The 18,867-nt window shown below is 32.2% G+C and overlaps 1 protein-coding gene across 1 annotated transcript; it reads right to left on the bottom strand.

Annotated features, from left to right (window-relative positions):
- Window positions 1–984: 984 nt before the first annotated feature.
- On the bottom strand, window positions 985–12,831 carry LOC141822969 (uncharacterized). The gene is made up of 4 exons (XM_074710262.1): window positions 12,175–12,831; window positions 1,464–1,559; window positions 1,118–1,216; window positions 985–1,008 (listed from the first exon to the last, which is right to left on the bottom strand). Exons 1-4 carry the CDS (start codon window positions 12,829–12,831, stop codon window positions 985–987), a joined length of 876 nt encoding a protein of 291 aa, XP_074566363.1.
- Window positions 12,832–18,867: the final 6,036 nt, after the last annotated feature.

The raw sequence follows: 18,867 nt of genomic DNA, 5'->3' as shown, positions 1-18,867 counted from the left end.
AATGACTTAACTTCTTAAGGACAGGAAACTGTGGTTTTGGCCATGGCTTTGTTTCTTAATCTTGGTGGCAGGTAACGGCCGTAGCTGCATGCAGCATATTATGGAATCCTCCTAGAAATTGCCGAGAACATTGCACAACTTGCCATAATGATAAGCAGGATAAGAACATTTGAATTTTCTTCATTAATGAATAAATGGGTGGATAGGTATCAATATAGCATTTTGGACAATAATAAGTTCTTGATATAAGTTAGTGCATAATTATTTCTAGTTATTAAGAAAGACTTTGAGCAGTCGTTCAGCACATTTCTAATTCTAGGACTTCAACTCTTGGATTGGACTAGAAAAAATATACAATAGGATGCTTACCATCTTTCTTCTACATATCTTTATCAAGCATCTCACCAGAATAGTATAAAAAGCTTGGTTAGGAATTAAGTCATTGATTAAAGAACATAAATATGGATGATCAATCATGTTTTAGTGGGGCAGTCGGTGACGCTAATCGGCTAATGCATCACTAATTTGGCGAAACTGAGGCATATATATATAGTGGAAAAGGAAAACAAAAACATTGCCAAATAACATTTTCTTTTCTGTTGTGTAACGACACATTATAATCCATAAAAAAAACATTAAAAGTCCAGAAGCAGTAAATTGCAACATGAAGTTTCAGCATTTTGATTGTGACTTAAAAAAAAAGTGCAAGACAAGAGCAAAACGTGAGATTAAATTAAACCGTCATTCTCATCTAAAGGCTCAACACTCAAATAAACTAAATGCAAGAAAATTAAAGGGAAAAATGGGTACGGATACAAAATGTTGTTCTTGAAAAGGATCTAGAAAAGTGCTTTTCAAGGACGTGTAAACTCACTCACCTGGTACACTTCCGTTTAATGTTCCACCAATCCATCAGACCGTCTTGGTTTTAGGGGATTTCTTCTTCTACCTGGGAATCGAGTTCTTCATGCTGAGGAAGAGGAGTCATGCGCCAGATAGAGCCAAATTCTGCAGCAAAAGATGGAATCTCAAATCTCAATGTGTGAGACTGATAGTTTATTAATTTGGCTGGTTGGTAGATGATGTATATAAGTTTGTACACATGATATAATTGAACCTGTGTGAACTTGGCAAAAAGTTCTACAAATTCTGGATTTTGAATGTCATAGTTGTAGAAGTCGAACAAGATGGGGGTCACGAAAGTAAGGTAAAGCAACTGCAAGGAAAGCAATAATTCAGTCGTTAACATCATCATCAAACTGTGTCTCATCTATTTAGGTGCAATTACATGAATGATATCCCTCCATTTAGGAAGTTCAACCTCAATTGCTGATTAAAATTATGCAGTATCAAAATTCTTATGTTTATCTTAAAACTTTTGCTAACAGTTTGATCCTTGCTCTTACAAATAGAAACAAGAACTAAGGCTATTATTGAATAGCAGCAACAAAGAAAACATTTACTGACCAGAAGATACGCTCCAAAAGAACTGCTGAAGATGAATAGAAGAGACCACCAAGTCCTTTAATAGCTATGGCAGCAGAAACTACATGTTTCATCTGAAAGCAAGGAGAAAAGATGCAATTTCATGGATATTAATCAACTTCGATTCAATTGTTAATACAAAGTACGAACTGTGAAAGGGGAGCATTCTTACATCAACTTCCGGGATTTTTTTCACCTAGATGCAAGGTGACATGATTTGCAAAAGCATCATATTTTGGAGCAAGAAGCTTGGCTACTGGTCCACCATCAACTCCAAATTCAACTACCCTGAAAACAAAAGGTCAATGCTGACCAATTTGAGGGTTAGACAAAAACTTTGATGAAAATAAGCATTTCCTACGGTCCAATTCTTGGATAGAAGATATGAAGAAAAGAAGGGAAAGTGATAAGACGATGTACATATATGATAGAGCTCTATGTGTAATTTTGTGGTCCTTTCTATAAATGATAGAGTTCTATGTGTAATTTTGTGGTCCTTCCCTCTTCCTTTACTTGGCAGAAAAAGGGAAAGGGAGAGAGAAAGAATGACAAAATTACATATGGAGCGCTATTAATTTGTACATCTTTAATATCACTTTCCATCATTCCTTCACATTGTCAATCTAACTAAATGGAGCCTATGTGTTTGTCCCAACTATTTGGCGTTAGCAATATGAATCCTCCTCCATTGAACCATATGTAATCAAATAACTAACAAATTATAAGAAGTGAAACCAAAGGTAGAAACATGACCAAACAATTGAAATGCAGTAAATTAAGTATGTTTAACTATTTGAATTGTAGCACTAGCAAATGTTCATTAACAATAGCAGACCAAACCATTTTTATGCTCCTTGTACAAAAACTAAGAAATCCTACAGGCTACAAGCTATGAATACCATGAGTAGCTTTGCAATCTTATATATGTGCTTAATCACCACCAAATCTTTCAATAAATGATATGCAAAAAACCAATTAAAATAGGAACTCTGAAAGGTGAAGAATAATTAAATGATTAAACTAACCAACACTTTCCAAGAAGAAAATTAGAACCTAATGAACACTTGGGCATGGCTAGTCAGACAGCTTTAGGAATTTGATAATGAATGTGGCTATATCGTGCAACTAGTTATTTCATCATTTTTATGGTTAAATAGAGAGTAGAACCCAAACCAATTTCCTTGTTTCATCTTCTTGTTTTATTTGATTGTTATATAGATTGTTTGATCTTATAGTTCACATTTCTGAGTTATATATAATTAATCAATATCTTGATACTATCAATAATCGATGATACTATTTGTTTATAATGTGAAATATTCACTATATTGTGTTATCAAAACTATCTGTAATATGCTTTTGTATATATGGGTCATCGTAAATGTTGCATCTTTTACCTACTTGATGTGACAAATCCTCACACCTAGAACTTCATTTCTTACAATTGTATGTGTTCAAATTGTTTCTTTTTAAGAGCCAAAAAATCTTGGGCCAAAATAACATATGCAAAATAGAATAAAAGACCTTGGAACATAACTGGTCTTAAAGCACTACTTGCATATACTTGACCAAAGCCTCCCATATTGGGATTGCTAGTTACTGGTGCATTAAACTTGATGATTTCACCCTCTGAAACAAGAGGTTCCAGTCATTCCATTTATCTTAGTTAAAGCAAGTCCATCCTTTTTTTTGTGAGAATAGAAAGTTTGAATTTCTTTTGTTCCAATATTAATTATGAAATTTAAATTGCCAATGCAATGTGCTAAAATGCTATTAATATTTCTTAGTTACTGATTGTCTAAATCCACATCATTGGTAAGTGGTAACCTCATGGATTAGTCAACTTTGTTTAATTTTTTAGCAATACTAAAATTTAATTTGCTTGTGTATTATGGTCCTGCCTAATTTTAACCATTATGTTTTAATTTGTCAAAACTAATCAATTTCTATTGATAAAAAATATTTCTTGATTATATGGAAATTTGAAGACAATTTTTTATTGGAGTCTCTTTCAAGTTATATGACCTTAAGTAACAAGGCTTCATTGAAAGACAAGAGGTAATATAACCGTACGTTATCATTTATATGTTTTTTAAAATCTTGCTTTAATTGTCAATCACACTAATAATTTCATCAATTTGATCCACATGCAAGATTTGTATTTGTCTATGGTATATTGGTATTACAATTTCATGTCCATGTATGAATCCCTTTTTGTGATAGAAGCTTTCAATCTCTCTCTAAGTTTTTGCTGTTATTGTGGGTCTCTAATTACGATTCCGGCACTCACTGACAGTGTTTTAAAAGGCATGTTTTGCCCTTGTAATTGCTCCAAGGTTATTAAAATAAATAATTAAACAAGTTACTTATTAACAATAAGATTTATCCCACTTTGGATAGAAGGTCATGGGCAGGTTCGACTCCCATTAGTGGTCGATTTTGTAAAAAATTTTCATTCTTTATAAAGAATTTAAATTAATTCAGCAAATAAATAGAAAATTTTTTTAACACTGATTTACTAATTTAGGTTGGGTCTTATTGAATTAATTTAGGATTATTTACTTTTTCAAGTGACTAATTTTGGAAAAATATGAAGAATTGTATAATGATAGTTTTGTCTATATATATATTTTTAATTTTATTATGTCTATTAATATTTTTAAATTATTTTTTATGAATATATTATATTTTTATATATTTAAAAATTAAAAATTTATGTATACTTGAAGCGCCCAACGCCTTCGCCTTTTAAAACACTTTTGAATCCTGAAACCAAGAAGAAGAAGAAGTTGATTTTGTCTTCATGAAGTATACTTGAAGCAGGGATATTGTCTCTCCCAATGGTTTGTCGCTCCAACTGCATATTCTCCTGTCAGTTTAATTTTGAATCTTGGGGCTTGGTATTTGGAGGAAGAATTAAGAGGATAAATCATGAAAAAGGTAGATAAAATTTTCTTCTGGAATATTTAGGAATGATGAAAAATGGGAGACAACATTCAACTTTTGATGATGCTCCTCTTTTAAATGCAGATTCATCTAATGAGAATGGTGATACTGGCCCTAAGCTCCATCTCGAGTCTTGTAGTAAGAAAGCAACTGAACATAAATGATGATCTAGCATTCGACAATCCATAAGTACTCGAAGATTAAAGTAATAAAAAATGAGGCAACTCAATCTCTTCAAACCTCATTTAACAATGCTTCAATTAAGGGGATGGGGATGGCAAGGTGCAGTCTCATGTAGTTGCTTCTTTGTGAAGTTGTTATATGGTTGTTATTTATTATTGTTTTATTTTACTAGAGTTGAGTATGGACAAAACAAGATGATTATTTTCTGTTTGATCTTTTTATTTCAAATATTATTCCGGTCACAATTTCATATATGAAAAAGTTTATATTTCAATAAAAATAATAATTTTTTTATTATTTAGATATTGGTTATATACGATAAATTTATGACATGTAATTTAAACGTGGATTGTAAATATTGATCATATGAGAAAAATTTTTGATATTGATTAATTGTATGTAAATATAATCAAGGCATGTTGATAAATTTTTTAAAATATTAATGACGGCGTTAGCGATCGAATTCACAATCGGTCGTTAAATTTAGCGATTGATTTTTAAATTTCATCGTTAAATTTAGTGATTGAATTTACAATCGGTGGTTAATATTAACGACAGAATGTGAAAATCAATCGCTAATTTGTGACCCTTTCAGCGACTCTTTTGACATTCGATCGCTAATTAACAACCGAATTTGTATTCGGTTATTAAATTTTGCGATCGATTTTGGAGTCATTCACTATTTTTATTATATGATTATGTACTTGTTGTTATATAACTGTTGTATTTATATGACATGACATACATGATTTTCATATTGTATGATTGATCTTGCTCCTGAAGTATCATATTGGAACTATATACCTTTTTGACATCTATGCTATTATCCATTTGATATCTTGTTATGTTCTGCACTCTTATCTAGTATCCACTGAGTATTTTTACTCACCACCCAGACCCTGGGATTTTCTCTGCTCACTTGGTTACCAGATTCAAAGTACTTTAGTACTTTAGCCTGCATGTCTAGAGTTCGAATATGGGGAAGGCAAAAATCCATTGGGGAAGGGTGGAAAGTCCTAGAAGGCGATTCACAGAAAAATAGGGGTCGGGATAAGTAGAAGTTCTCACAGGCGGACGGGCCGGGTCGTTACAAATTTAGCGATCAAAATTTGATCGCTAAATGTAGCGATCAAAATTAATTTCGATCATTAAATTTAGCGACTGATTCTGATCACTAAGTGTAGCGATCAAAATTAATTTCGATCATTAAATTTAGCGACTGATTCCAAAATCGGTCGCTAAATTTAATGATCGAAATTAATTTGATCGTAGATTAGTGACAGAATTCGATTTTGGTCTCTAATTCGAATTATGATAAATTTTTTTGTGATTCTTTTTTTCAATCATTAAACGATTATTAATCAGATTTAACGACTGATTAGCGATCGAAAATTCAATCGCTAAATGTGATTAATTTCGAATAATTCAGTTTGATTCGATTTTAATCGAATACTCAGTCCGATAATAAACATGTTTTTAAAAATCTGAAACCTATACATAAAAAATTAATATTAAAACATTATTAATTAGAATATAAACAAATATATATATATATATAATAATAGTTAGGAAACACCAAAATATGAGAAAATTATTGTAATATATAGCTAGGGGATAAATATTGTGCAATAGGTTTCATTAAAATTATCTTTTATTAATTAATGCATGAAAGTAATGAAAGTAGTATGTTTTAATTTATTTAAAAAATAAATAAATTACTGAACTTTCCCTTTGACAAATTCTACGCATAATTAATTCCACCTTAACGTCGACATATAATATCTAAATATCTATAATATAAATTAATCGGTTCGGATAAGATATTGCAGCCAGCGCCGCATGCGACATGATCTGATAGCTGTTTCCCTGATAGTTATATTTAGGGTTCCCACGCCATTGTTTCGTATGTATATATGTTTTCTGAACATTTAATTACTTAGTTCAGCCACTTGCTGGGAGTTACTTCTCTCTCCATGGTGATGGTGCGCTACGCTGCTTGGCTTTTAAAATGCTTTACAGGTTGTACAGCCGAAGACAATAGCACTCGTCGCCCAAGGAAAAGTACTAAAAATGATAACAAGAGGAAAGGAGCCGCCTCCCCGATCAAGGTAGAGAGGAAAGGAGCCGCCTCCCCGATCAAGGTAAAATATATATATATATATATATGATAAATAAATAGTCTCTTAATGATAACAAGAGGAAAGGAGCCGCCTCCCCGATTAATGATAACAAGAGGAAAAGAGCCGCCTCCCCGATCAAGGTAGAGAGGAAAGGAGCCGCCTCCCCGATTAATGATAACAAGAGGAAAAGAGCCGCCTCCCCGATATAAATCCCCGATAATTCAGATGAACGAAAAATAAATAAATAGTCTGTTTGTTTAATTTACTGAAATTAAGGATCACATAATAATGCCAATTGCTCTACCGTCTTATACACAAGCTAGGTCGAGAGAGAGCAAGCATCAACTATCAGGCCACCACCCGATCTTGGTAATTAAATTAAATACTGCTAGCTGTTTATTATTTATTTAGTATGCATGTGAAATATATATATATATATATATATATTCATCTATCGGTTGTTTATTTTCTACTTATATATATTTCGAATTAATTAAATAGTTGTTCTTTGCCTTTTTTTTCCACTGAAAATCCTTTATCCAGCGGAAATGAAACTACAATTAACATGCATTGCAGAAACAAGAGGAATTAATTTTATTTTCTTTTTTTCAACGTTAACTAATCTTGTGTATCGATCAATTATATGTTTACTAGTTAGTTGGTAATTGCACGTATACGTTCCTAGTTTCGCATAATAAAATCCTGTTTACGTACATTTGAATATAGTTAATTTCTTACATTTTGTTTGCAAATCTTAATTCTATTCAAGGAATTACTGATGCTGTTCCAGAAGGAATTATCCCTCCCATTATCACTGATTCACTGGTAATGTTAACTATTGCTTAATTACCGTTTGTGGATCGGATCCTTCACTTTTTTAAAATGTGTTTAATTAATATTGTCGATCAGGTAAGGACACCGGATGTAGCAAGTTCGTTCTTCTTATAAAAACAGACCTATCATATTATTTCTTTCCTTTTAAATCAGAATTTGTCCATGTCCTAGCAACAAAAATTAATTAGAAGATAAAGAACTTCTTCTACATTGATGTAAGATGAGATCGTAATTAAGTATTTTATATATTTTTTTATCTGTAACGTTTTGAAAAAGATATTTGATATTTTGTTTTTTTTATTTACAGAAATACAGAAGAAGAATTGAAGGTCCGTCAAAATTAAGATTGCTTCAACTTAATCAATGTGTTATTCTGATTTTAACAGTGGGGATAGAATTTAATGGTGGGGATATATATTAATTCATGTGGTGTTTATTTCTATGTTAATAAGTTGTCTATGTGCAATTTTGACTTCATTAAAGTTTTTCGTTATGCATCATAAATTTTATATTAGTTTGTTCTTCCTCAAATTTATATTTCCTAAGAAATACAAAGACATTATATTTGTGTTAGGACTCGTGAGATCTAGAAGGAAGAAAGTGAATAGTTTTGATTACTTCATTTCGATTGCCTTGAATCAAACTTGAAGCTATATGCACAACACCGTTGATTTTACTTGGTTCACCTCCTCCTAAGATGACTACGTTTAAGGCCTAGTGTTCAACGAATACTATCACTATCCTTTTTTTTTCGAATACCTTACGGAGACTGGAGAAGTCTTTTACAATCTATTCTTGATTAAGATACAAGCAAATACAAAGATAATTAAATGAAAATTGAAATACAATTTAAACTAACAAGTTTACACAAATTGAACTCGACATTACTTACTATTAATCGCTTGATTTTGCCTTTTGTTGGTCAAGAAATACACTAGCACTTTACTTCAAAACCTCTAAGAACCGACTCTTTTCACACAGTCTGACCACCATTAGTCGATTGCTATAAAACCCCACAGTCAAGCTTAGAACCTTTTGTACTCATAAATAGTGCCACCAATCGATTGCCACAACTTAGCAATCAACTGATAGCCTTTGGTTGAACTATTCGATTGAGTTGAGAACATGCTATTCGCTTAAACAGCTCCAGCAGTCAATTGTTGAAATCCAACAATTGATTGTTATACTCCAATTAGACTAGATGGTTGAGTTGGGAGTGTTCTATTTGTTGCTATAGTGCAAGGTCGATTGTTGGATTTCAATAGTTGACTGGTAGACAACAATTGAACCAAATAGTTGAGCACCACAGTGTAAGTAATCAATTATTACGTTACAATAATTAATTATTATGTTTCAGCAATCAATTACTGGATTCCAACAAATCCTCTTTGCTCTCTCAGACCTTGAATTTAGGTTTTTTTAAAAAAATGATAATCCCAGTTAGTCGTATTGACTCAATCCCTGAGGGTAACCGGCTCGGTCCCACGGAAGTTTTCCACCGGCCACCAGGGTAAATCGGGAAGCGCACGCAGCGGCCAACCCAGATGCCCAGCATCCTTTGATTGCGATCCCCATTTGGAAGAAAATTTCTACAAATACGCCGTAGCTGAGGATCGAACCGCAGGTGCCTGGGTAACAACCTGAATGTCCTACCGCGACACCATGGCCCTGGGAACTGAATTTAGGTTTTAAGATTTATGAATTGATTGTCACTTTCTAGCAATTGATTTATACTTGTGTTTTAACCTTTTAAAAGTTTAAATTTAATCTTGCTTGGTATCTAGTTGATCTCAACTTATTAGAACTTCCTTTGCCGAGTAATTTCGTTAACCTTGATTTGTTGGGATCCAACATCTCAACCTTAACTTTTAAAATTTCACAAGCCTAGTATTTGGTCACCCTTTGTTGGTGCAATCGACCTCAGGTTAAAATTGACGGGGTTGACCAAGCTCGAGTTGACTCGAGTTGGATTTCAATGTTAGATCAATATATTAGTTTGATGTCAAGTAGGTTAAGGTTAATTGAAAATTTGACGGTAGACCGGACACTAAACACTTAGCGATTGAAGTCTAATGGAAAGTTAGCAAGAGAAAAGTCTAAGTGAGTCAAAGTTGATCGGGCACTTGGTGATCGAAAGTCTAAGTAGGTCAAGGTAGACTGGACACTTAGCACGAGATGAAAAGTCTAAATAGATCATGGAAGATTGAACACTTGATTATGAGGGAAGCCTCAGTAGGTCACGGATGACTAATGTTGGACAGAGGAAGTGTTAAAGTCAATCGGATATCAGACAAGATGTGAATTAAGCCTTGAAAAGGCTGAAATTAGGGTTAGTAATCTATTGGTGAGGTTCATCAATCGATTGGCAAAGCCTAAACCCAGAATTTTGGAATTGCTTGTGGCCAATCAATTGGTATCAAGCAATCAATTAGGATCGATTGCTCAACCTTGACCAACTAACACAACATCCAGAATCGATTGATGGGGTTAATCAATCGATTAGTGTCAAGCAATCGATTGATTCGATCCTAGCTAGCAAATAGAAAGGTTCGAAATCAATTGGACAGTTCAACTGAAAGCTACCAATCAATTCGTGCAATTGATTGATCAAGAAAAATAATCATTCTGCAAGTTTAAATAGTCAAATCCGACATCTCAAATATCTAAAACCTAGTTGCTCTTAACTCAATTTCACCTAGTTCTCCTCTTCTCTCTCAAAACAACTACGCTTTGAGATGTAAGTTAATCATATTTAATCGTATGAAATTATTGAAATGAAATCTGTATATTTCACTTTTGCAACTTATATTGAATTTATTCAACCTTATTTATTATTAAGCATCTTGTTTTTTTATGAAACTCAACTATTGGTTCTTAAAAATTAAATCAAATTGATATTATTTTTAAAAAAATATATTATAAATAGTTAAAGTGAGACCGCAAATAGGCTGATGGCTGGGATGAGAATTGTTAGTTAATTAATTTTAAAATGACTACTCCTGGATACTCGTGCACGTACAACAATGTATATATATATACATAATTGGGAGGCCAGTCAGTCAGGCGCATCCATGCATGTCCCCATTTGCAGCACGGCGGCGGTGGAGCGCACCTGAATGCTGTAGCCGATCGAGGCCCTAGCCGTGAACTAGCAGCTTGCGGTGCCGTTAGAGATCCACGTGCATGCAACTCATCGTACGTGTCATCTGTAAATATAAGTGACTTACTTGTCCATTGAAAATTTGAACCATAAATCTAGCTAGCTATATATTTGACCAATTTGAATTTGGACAAACAATCTCATTAGTAAAAGATAAATGTCCGACAACTATGTAGGTACAATTATGGTCACTATGCATTAACTCATATATTCGTCGTATATATTGAAGAGATAAATTAAACAAAAAATGGAATTTACTTGGACCAATGACAGAAGAATTAATAAAAAAGATATATATATTTTGAATACATATATATGTTCATATCATAATTAAGATGCCCAATTAATTATATTCAATGTTGAGCCCCAAAAGTATGCTACCGGCCTGACCGACTGAGTATGCAATGCATGGATATTATTCTTTTAATGCTTGTGGTACGTACGTACGTACTTGCGTTAGGAAGAAAAAGCCTTGGTCAAATTCATATCCGATAATAAACTTGCTTTCAAAAGTCTCAAGCCCTGCACATATATAATTAAGACAAAATATAATAGACGAATATAAATAAATTAGAATTAATTATAATGAAAGGAAATTATATAATGCAAAAAATACGATTATTACCTCTGGTTCTCCTAGTGTAATCGTCTCTTCTTCCATGTCGTCAAAGTGCAAAATGTTGGATGTTTTCATAATCTCCAACGCTGTTAAACATCTAAAAGGAAAAATACACATCGCGTCTGTTACTAAAAATTTATTCGATCCTTTCATAAAACTCCCTCTAACTTTTGAACCTTATGAACGGGAGACGACTTAGGATCAACAAGTTTCATGATTGACATTTTAGAGTTGGAAGCTCCGATGACTCTTAAAGGACACCAATAGTCTTCTCCTATTTCTAAAAGTTGATTATCAGAACTACTGTGGTAGGGCACAATTGGTACTGTAAGTTCCCATAAGCACTGCTTTGATTTGATGCAATTGTATAAGTAATTTAATTCTCGAACACTTTGATATAAATTGTCAATACTTCCAATGCCAGAGACCCCATCTGATAGATTCACCACAGACCCCAAAGTAAACGTAAGAAAACTAAACAGATAATCTATAAAATCTGCTCCTGTTTCAGCATAAATAATACGGCCATTTGCTTTGTTCCGTTGTACCTTGATAATCATTAGTTTAGGTTTAGATTTCCTCCTTAAATGAAATAGTGGGGATATGTTCCTAGAGACCTCAAGTACTAGGTCATTTTGCTTCTTCCTCTCTTTCAGAAAAACATCCGTCAATACAGTCTTGGATTGAAATGAATTTTTTAATATTTCCAAAACCTACAACAATAAATTAAAAGAAGTAGATTAATTAATAGCTAGCTTTCATATTAATTAATTACTAAAATATCAAATTGTATTGATAATTAGATAAGTTTAGCAATCAGTACGTACCGTAGATCTTTCAAGCGTCACTTTCCTTTGCTCCAAGCCGCTGTCACAATTTTCAATTCCATATTTTTTCATCTCTATCAAAGTATTATTTGTGGAGCTCTGCATTACATACAGATCATCAGTAACTAGAAACGTCCCCCTTTTTACTACAAAAACTCCATTTTCTTCCTTTTTTTGTTTAACAATATCCTTTTCCTTTTCCACAAGGAAGTCACATGCAATTCTATCAATCAACGAATAATAATGTGTCATGGTGTGGCCACACAAACACACAGTGCGTGGTTCTCTGCTACAAGCCTTGATTCCTAGGGCGAAGCAATGTTGGTAGAAGCAATCCGGCGTCTCGCAAATGTAAATGCTTCGTGGATATGAATCGTTAGGACGAAGCTTTAGATCCTCGCATCTTAAATCAGACAAGCTTCTTGGGGCCAGCAGCATTGTTTTGCAGGCTTCTGTGCTGAAGTAATCGATATCGAGTTTCTGGACGCTCTCATAAAGGCGATCCATGCAGCCCAGGAAGGATTGCTTCTCGAGGATACGCACGATGGTGCCCAGCGGCAACGTCAGAAAGCTAAACAATACGTCTATAAAATCGCTATTTGATTCCGCCAATATCACACGTTCCTTCTTCGCGTCGATTAGAAGATTGATTTCCATCGCTTAATTACTATACTTCTTGAACCTGAAAACAATTTAATCATTCATATATATATAGGAAAATCATCTAATTGACTGTTTCAATTATGTAATTAGTCTGAGCCCTTATCTTTTATATATATTTTTTAAGTTGCTAAACTAATTTTTAAATAAAAATAATATATTTTATGTATATCAAAATAATTTAGGATAAAAAAATTAAAAAAAAAACCATATTCAAGTAATATAAATATTAAATTGGTCAGATATCAATTAATTATTATAAAATATATTGACAACAATAACAACTTATAGATATCCCTATTTCTTTCGTACACAGATGATATATATGAACTCCCTTTTTCATCTTTAGATTTGGTCTATAATTATAATTGTAAAATATTGTGGTAAAAAAATATTCGTATTTTAGTAATATACTAATGTTGCTGATATATATATATATATCCCCGTTAAAGTTTACAATATTTAAACAAATATCGAGCAGTACAATTAATGTTACTAGTAATCTATATTTGGGGAACGTAATTAAGTATAATGAATTAAAATAATTTTTAAGAGAACTTTTATAAAGAATAAAATAAATCAATAAATCTTCTATTTAAATATCATGGTTGCTCGTTATTCAGTTTAATGCATTTATATTTATCGTTTCATGGTTAATTTCTCCAGCTGATTTATAGTTCAACACATGCATGCATATCTAGCTCGGATAATATTTCTAATAGAGATTGACATAGAAAATTATATTTAAACATTATAGACTCTAGATTTAGAGTTCAAAGATAATATATATATATATATATATATTTCTGAGATTGAGAAAGGAAACTATATATTGCAGGTTATTAATTAGCAACATATTAATAGTTATCCGATCGATCCTATATTCCCATTTTAGTGTAGGGATATATATTAGCTAGCTATATATAATTTTTTAGATATATATTACACGTGGACTAATATATATATATATATATATATGACATTGTCACTATAAATTATAGTGACATATATCAATACTGTGACTATTTGATATCTATACCTACATTTATATTTTACTGTCACTATAATTTTTTTTTTACTGTGAGTATAAGTAACGTATACCTATATTTATATTTACCATCACTATAAGTAAAAAAAATATAATATTTGAAAAAAGGATGACTGACTCTGTGACTTCGGCCAGCACGACGTGTTTCCTGGGTATAAGTAACGTATGCCTATATTTATATTTACCATCACTATAAGTAAACAAATATAATATTTGAAAAAAGGATGACTGACTCTGTGACTTCGGCCAGCACGACGTGAGGAAACACGTGGAGGAAATTAAATTAATATGATGACATGGAATACTTTATCAAGCTCGTGTTCTCATTGAAACCAAATACAACAAAAGATATTTTCTTCATTATTATACATAAATAGAATACTAAATATACAAAAATCACATAAACTCACACCCACACCCACACTAAGGGTGTAAATGAGCCAAACACTGTTGTGAGCTATTTGAGTCTCGATTCAAAAAAAAAAATCGTTTGAGTTCGTTCGATAAATTATAATTTCTAAATACATATATTTCAATATAATATATATTAAAAATTAAAAATTACATATATATATATATATATAATTTATATTACAATTCAAAAATATTAAAAAAAACCATTTGGAATGATAATTTTTTTTAAAAAAAAATCTAAAATTTTTTATTACTTTTTAGAATTATATTTCAAGTTTTTTAATATTTTTTAAAATTTTAAAATTATTTATAAAATTTGATCGATTAGAATTTAAATAAATTGTTGATACAAATTTAAAAAATTTAAATGAAATATATTTTTTATACTTTAACTTATTTATATTTTTATTTAATATAAAAAATAATAAGAAGACTATAAGAGCATCTGCAATGGAGCTTTAAAAGAGCGTTAATAACGTTCTTTTAATCTCTTTCCAGATGATGTGGAGGAGAGAGTGTAGACGTGGAGGAGTGATAAAGGAGTAAAGGGTTGAATGCGTTCAAAAGCTTGAACGCGTTAATGGGGCAGAGGTGGGTCCCACATTTTTTTTTTTTTAAGCTTGAACGCGTTAATAACACATACCGTTGCAGATGCTCTAAATGTATGTATTATAAATATATTTAATATATAAAATCCCTAATCGGGATTAGGGTTCTTCGCCCTCCGCCCGAAGCTCCCTCCGCCCGAAGCTCGATTGTGTTGCTTCGAGGTAAGTTTTACGACTACTCGATTTGATTCCTTCTATTCTCGCGTGCTGTCGGCACTGGTCTTCGTACGCCCATTCGATTTTCTCAACGAAGTCACCGCCGCCTCCGCCCTCCGCTTGAAGCTCGATTATGTTACTTCGAGGTAAGTTTTACGACTACTCGATTTGATTCCTTCTATTCTCGCGTGCTGTCGGCACAATCGGTGTTGGTCCGTTCCCGTGCCGGAACAATCCATACTTCTTGTTTCGGGCGGCATGGGTCAGCACTTGTAACTGTGGTTTGTAGCACCTTTTTTACATTTACTGCCTATCACTTTCTTGTTATCAGGCTTTTAGCAACACATGGCTACTTGGTACCAGGCTACAAGCCAACATTACTTTGTGAACCTTTATTTCTCTTGTCTGCTATGCCATATTTCTTATCTAGAACTTTTGCAGCATTTTTCTATTGTTTACAGTTATAATTCCCCATAATCAGTACCATCTAGTTTTTTTGCTTACATTATTTCTAATCATACTTTGTTTTGTATATTTTGGTTGAGATAGACTTACATTTTGTGCACTCCCATTCATATTGCAAATTATCAAATGTATTTCTGATAAAGGTTCCTATACTCTATATGGACTCCAAGCATTGTTTATTTCCTGACATTTAGTCATTTTTATGCATTCTTTAGTAAACATATACATACTAACCTGTTAACTTATTTGTATTCTATGGTCATTCAAGCATCTTAAATTTGATTTTGGAATTAACAGTTTTGAGATAATTTTCAGCACCTAAACTTTCTTTCAGCTTTACAAACTGTGAGATGGAGTATATGCTCAGTCTCCAAATATTAAGAAGATACAGGTACTTCACTTTTACTGCAAGCATTCTCTTGGCATTTCCAATTTCGTTCTACCTTAAAGCAATCTTTTCTAATAGAGATTGTTTAGTGAGAGCAAAATCTGGTATTAGGAATCTAAAAGTTATAGTGAAGCTTAACATAATGCATGGCAATCTTTGGTGGATGTACATCTCAATGATCATTCTCAAATTGATTTTGTAGACTCTATGCAGGCAATACAAATTTGAATATATTTGCAAATCCTGGTCTGAATTGGTCCCATAAACACAAACGTGTGGAAGGTTGAATTTATTGTGATTAGTTGCTACCATTTACACCATGAATTGTATTTTGTATGCACCATATATATGTACTTTATGGGAGCATAACATGTATTTTTTTAGATTTTCATAATTCCGTTTGTTTGTAATATTGATACCTCTTACTTTATGACATGATTACTTTTAATATAATTGGAGTCTTTTTTAGGATGATTGTTATTCTTATGTAAATTTAAATATATAAATTGAATTCTAAATTTTAATTTTTTGTAACAAAAGTGTGGTTATAATCTATACCCACAAAAAAATGTCACGTGGCAATAAGTTATACCCACGGAAAAAAGATTGTGGGTAATTATCTAGTGATTATTTGTGACAGTTTTTAGTTCTGTTACTAAAACTTATAGTGACACAGTGAAATTCGTAGGTATAAGTTGAGACATTTTTTGACGGTAATGGGAACCGCCACTATATGTTACACCCACGGCAAAAAAATGATAGGTAAAGGCATACAAAAAATGACGGAAACAGATGTCCGTGGGTATAGGTTTTTGAAGTCTATACCCACGGTTTTCATGCTTTTACCTATGATTTTTTACCGTGGGTATATAACAATTTTCTTGTAGTGTGTGTTATATAATTATAAGAGCATCCATAATGCTCATCCGTTATAACACAAATTAAAAAATAAAAAAAATAAAAAATGCATGTGTGGTGGGCCAACCAGGGGCTGGCCCACCCCACTGCCACATGAACGTGTTCAAGACATTGAACGCGTTTATGTGGAGAGAGATTATTAACATCCCATTAACAAGCTATTAACAAGCGTTGCAGATGCCCTAATGATGCACAGCAGGCAACTGGTCATTTAGGGCCGGGTTAATTACCACGCCGTCTGTTTTTCACGTGTTTCCTAACATTTATTTTCCCGCTCCACTTGGGAGTTGGGACTTTGGGACTTTTAGGACTTGTACATCGATCCATCGTCTCTCTCCATGGTACGCTACGTTGCTTGGTTCATATGCTTTATAGGTTGTTCATCCGGTTGTATACTGTAGTCGTTGCCCAAAGAAAAAAGTAAGTTTTAGAATGATAAATTTTTTAATTTTTATGAATGATAAATTTTAGAATGAAGTTTAATTACATGTTTAAAATTAAATATTAGTTTTACTTCCTTTTTATTTTTTGTTTCAGAAATAATAATACTTTTTAAAGGATAAATTGGCTATATATATTATATTGTTTCCGAAAAAAAACTATCCCAAAGAATCATACTTAACTATATATAATTGTTACCTCTTCGCAACAGTTCTTTTATTTGTTGCAAAACACTATATTTTTAGGGGATAAATTAACATTTACATGCATGTCCCCCGAAATGTATTTATAACCTAGTTAATTACTTCTACCTCATTTTCGCTTAACTATCTATATGTATATTCTCTCTTAAAACAACTATATATACCTTGAAGTGTAAATTTAATCGTGATCAAATTTATTTAATAAATTTATTCAACCTTATTAATTAAAAGTCTTATCGAGCTCGAGATGAACTTAAGTTTTTTATCGAGCTCGATTAATAGTATTATTGCTCTTATAAATTATATTAAACTTATATTATTCTTTTCTTTTTTAAATATATTATTAATAATTTAAAATTATATAAATTATTATATTTTATTTTCTATTTTTTTACTTTAAATCATTTTTAGATTTTAAAATATTTTTTATCTTTTATTTTTACAAAAAAAAAGTCTCCTTGGGCCTGAGTCAGGTGGTTAGCCTTAAGGCATGGGTCATGCATGCTCGAGATAACTATTATAATCAATGCATGCTTAGGTCGTGCTTAGTTTGTTCAACTTATTTTCCACCATTGTGCTTCACTATATATATCACAGTTAACGCCAATTATATTCGTACGTATTTTCCACCATTGTGCTTCACTATATATATATATATACAAATTTTTCAAAGGATTTGCAGGTACTCATATGATGGCCGGCTAATACAATTAATGTGACGGAATTAATTAATATTGAAGCTCATTTATTTTATTTTATGCTAAATCTTGCTTGTGATTGTTAGTGGATTAAGGTTATAATATACAACAGTAGGTCGTGTAGCTAGCTAGATATCTAGCTTCCACGACCACAATTATATATGCCAGATCTTACATATATATGCTGAGCTGGCTGCATCACTACTTGTGTTCCATACATCTATTGATCGATCTTCATTCCCACAAGAACATTACATGATTTAATTGCTCAATCTAGCTGGTTATATATGGGCTAAATACCCAGACAACATCGTCTTTCTATTATTGCTTAATTTTATTTTGCTCATCATGATTTATTTGGCAGGCCTCTTCTGTCTGGCAGTCTGGGAAGAGCACACTGCTGCTAACGGACAAAGGTACGTGGACCTGACTAATTAATTGTGCTTATTATTATTTATTTTATGTTTTCTTTTAATGAAGTTACTATATATATATATATATATATATATATATATATATATATATATATATATATATATATATATATATATATATATATATATATATTTTTTTTTTTTTTTTTTTTTTGATTTTACAAGGGGTATCTGGGCAGCTAGCACCAACTAGTCCCCTTGGCTGACCGGCCCTGTCCCACGGCCTTCAACGAGAGTCCCCACCGGCCAGCGAGGGTAAA

The sequence above is a fragment of the Curcuma longa genome, chromosome 3 (assembly GCF_044706935.1).
Source record: "Curcuma longa cultivar G26 ecotype Majalengka, Jawa Barat chromosome 3, ITB_CL_G26_1.1, whole genome shotgun sequence".
Lineage (NCBI taxonomy): Eukaryota > Viridiplantae > Streptophyta > Magnoliopsida > Zingiberales > Zingiberaceae > Curcuma > Curcuma longa.
Note: the sequence above shows the minus strand (reverse complement) of the source record. Positions and strands in the feature narration are given on the sequence as shown.

Coding starts and splice junctions, on each gene's coding strand:
- LOC141822969 (XM_074710262.1), bottom strand. CDS start 12,831: ATGGAAATCAATCTTCTAATCGACGCGAAGAAGGAACGTGTGATATTG. Junction 1,217..1,463: donor TGGAGCGTATCTTCTGGTCA/GTAAATGTTTTC, acceptor CTTTCCTTGCAG/TTGCTTTACCTTACTTTCGT. Junction 1,009..1,117: donor TTTTTGCCAAGTTCACACAG/GTTCAATTATAT, acceptor CTTTTGCTGCAG/AATTTGGCTCTATCTGGCGC.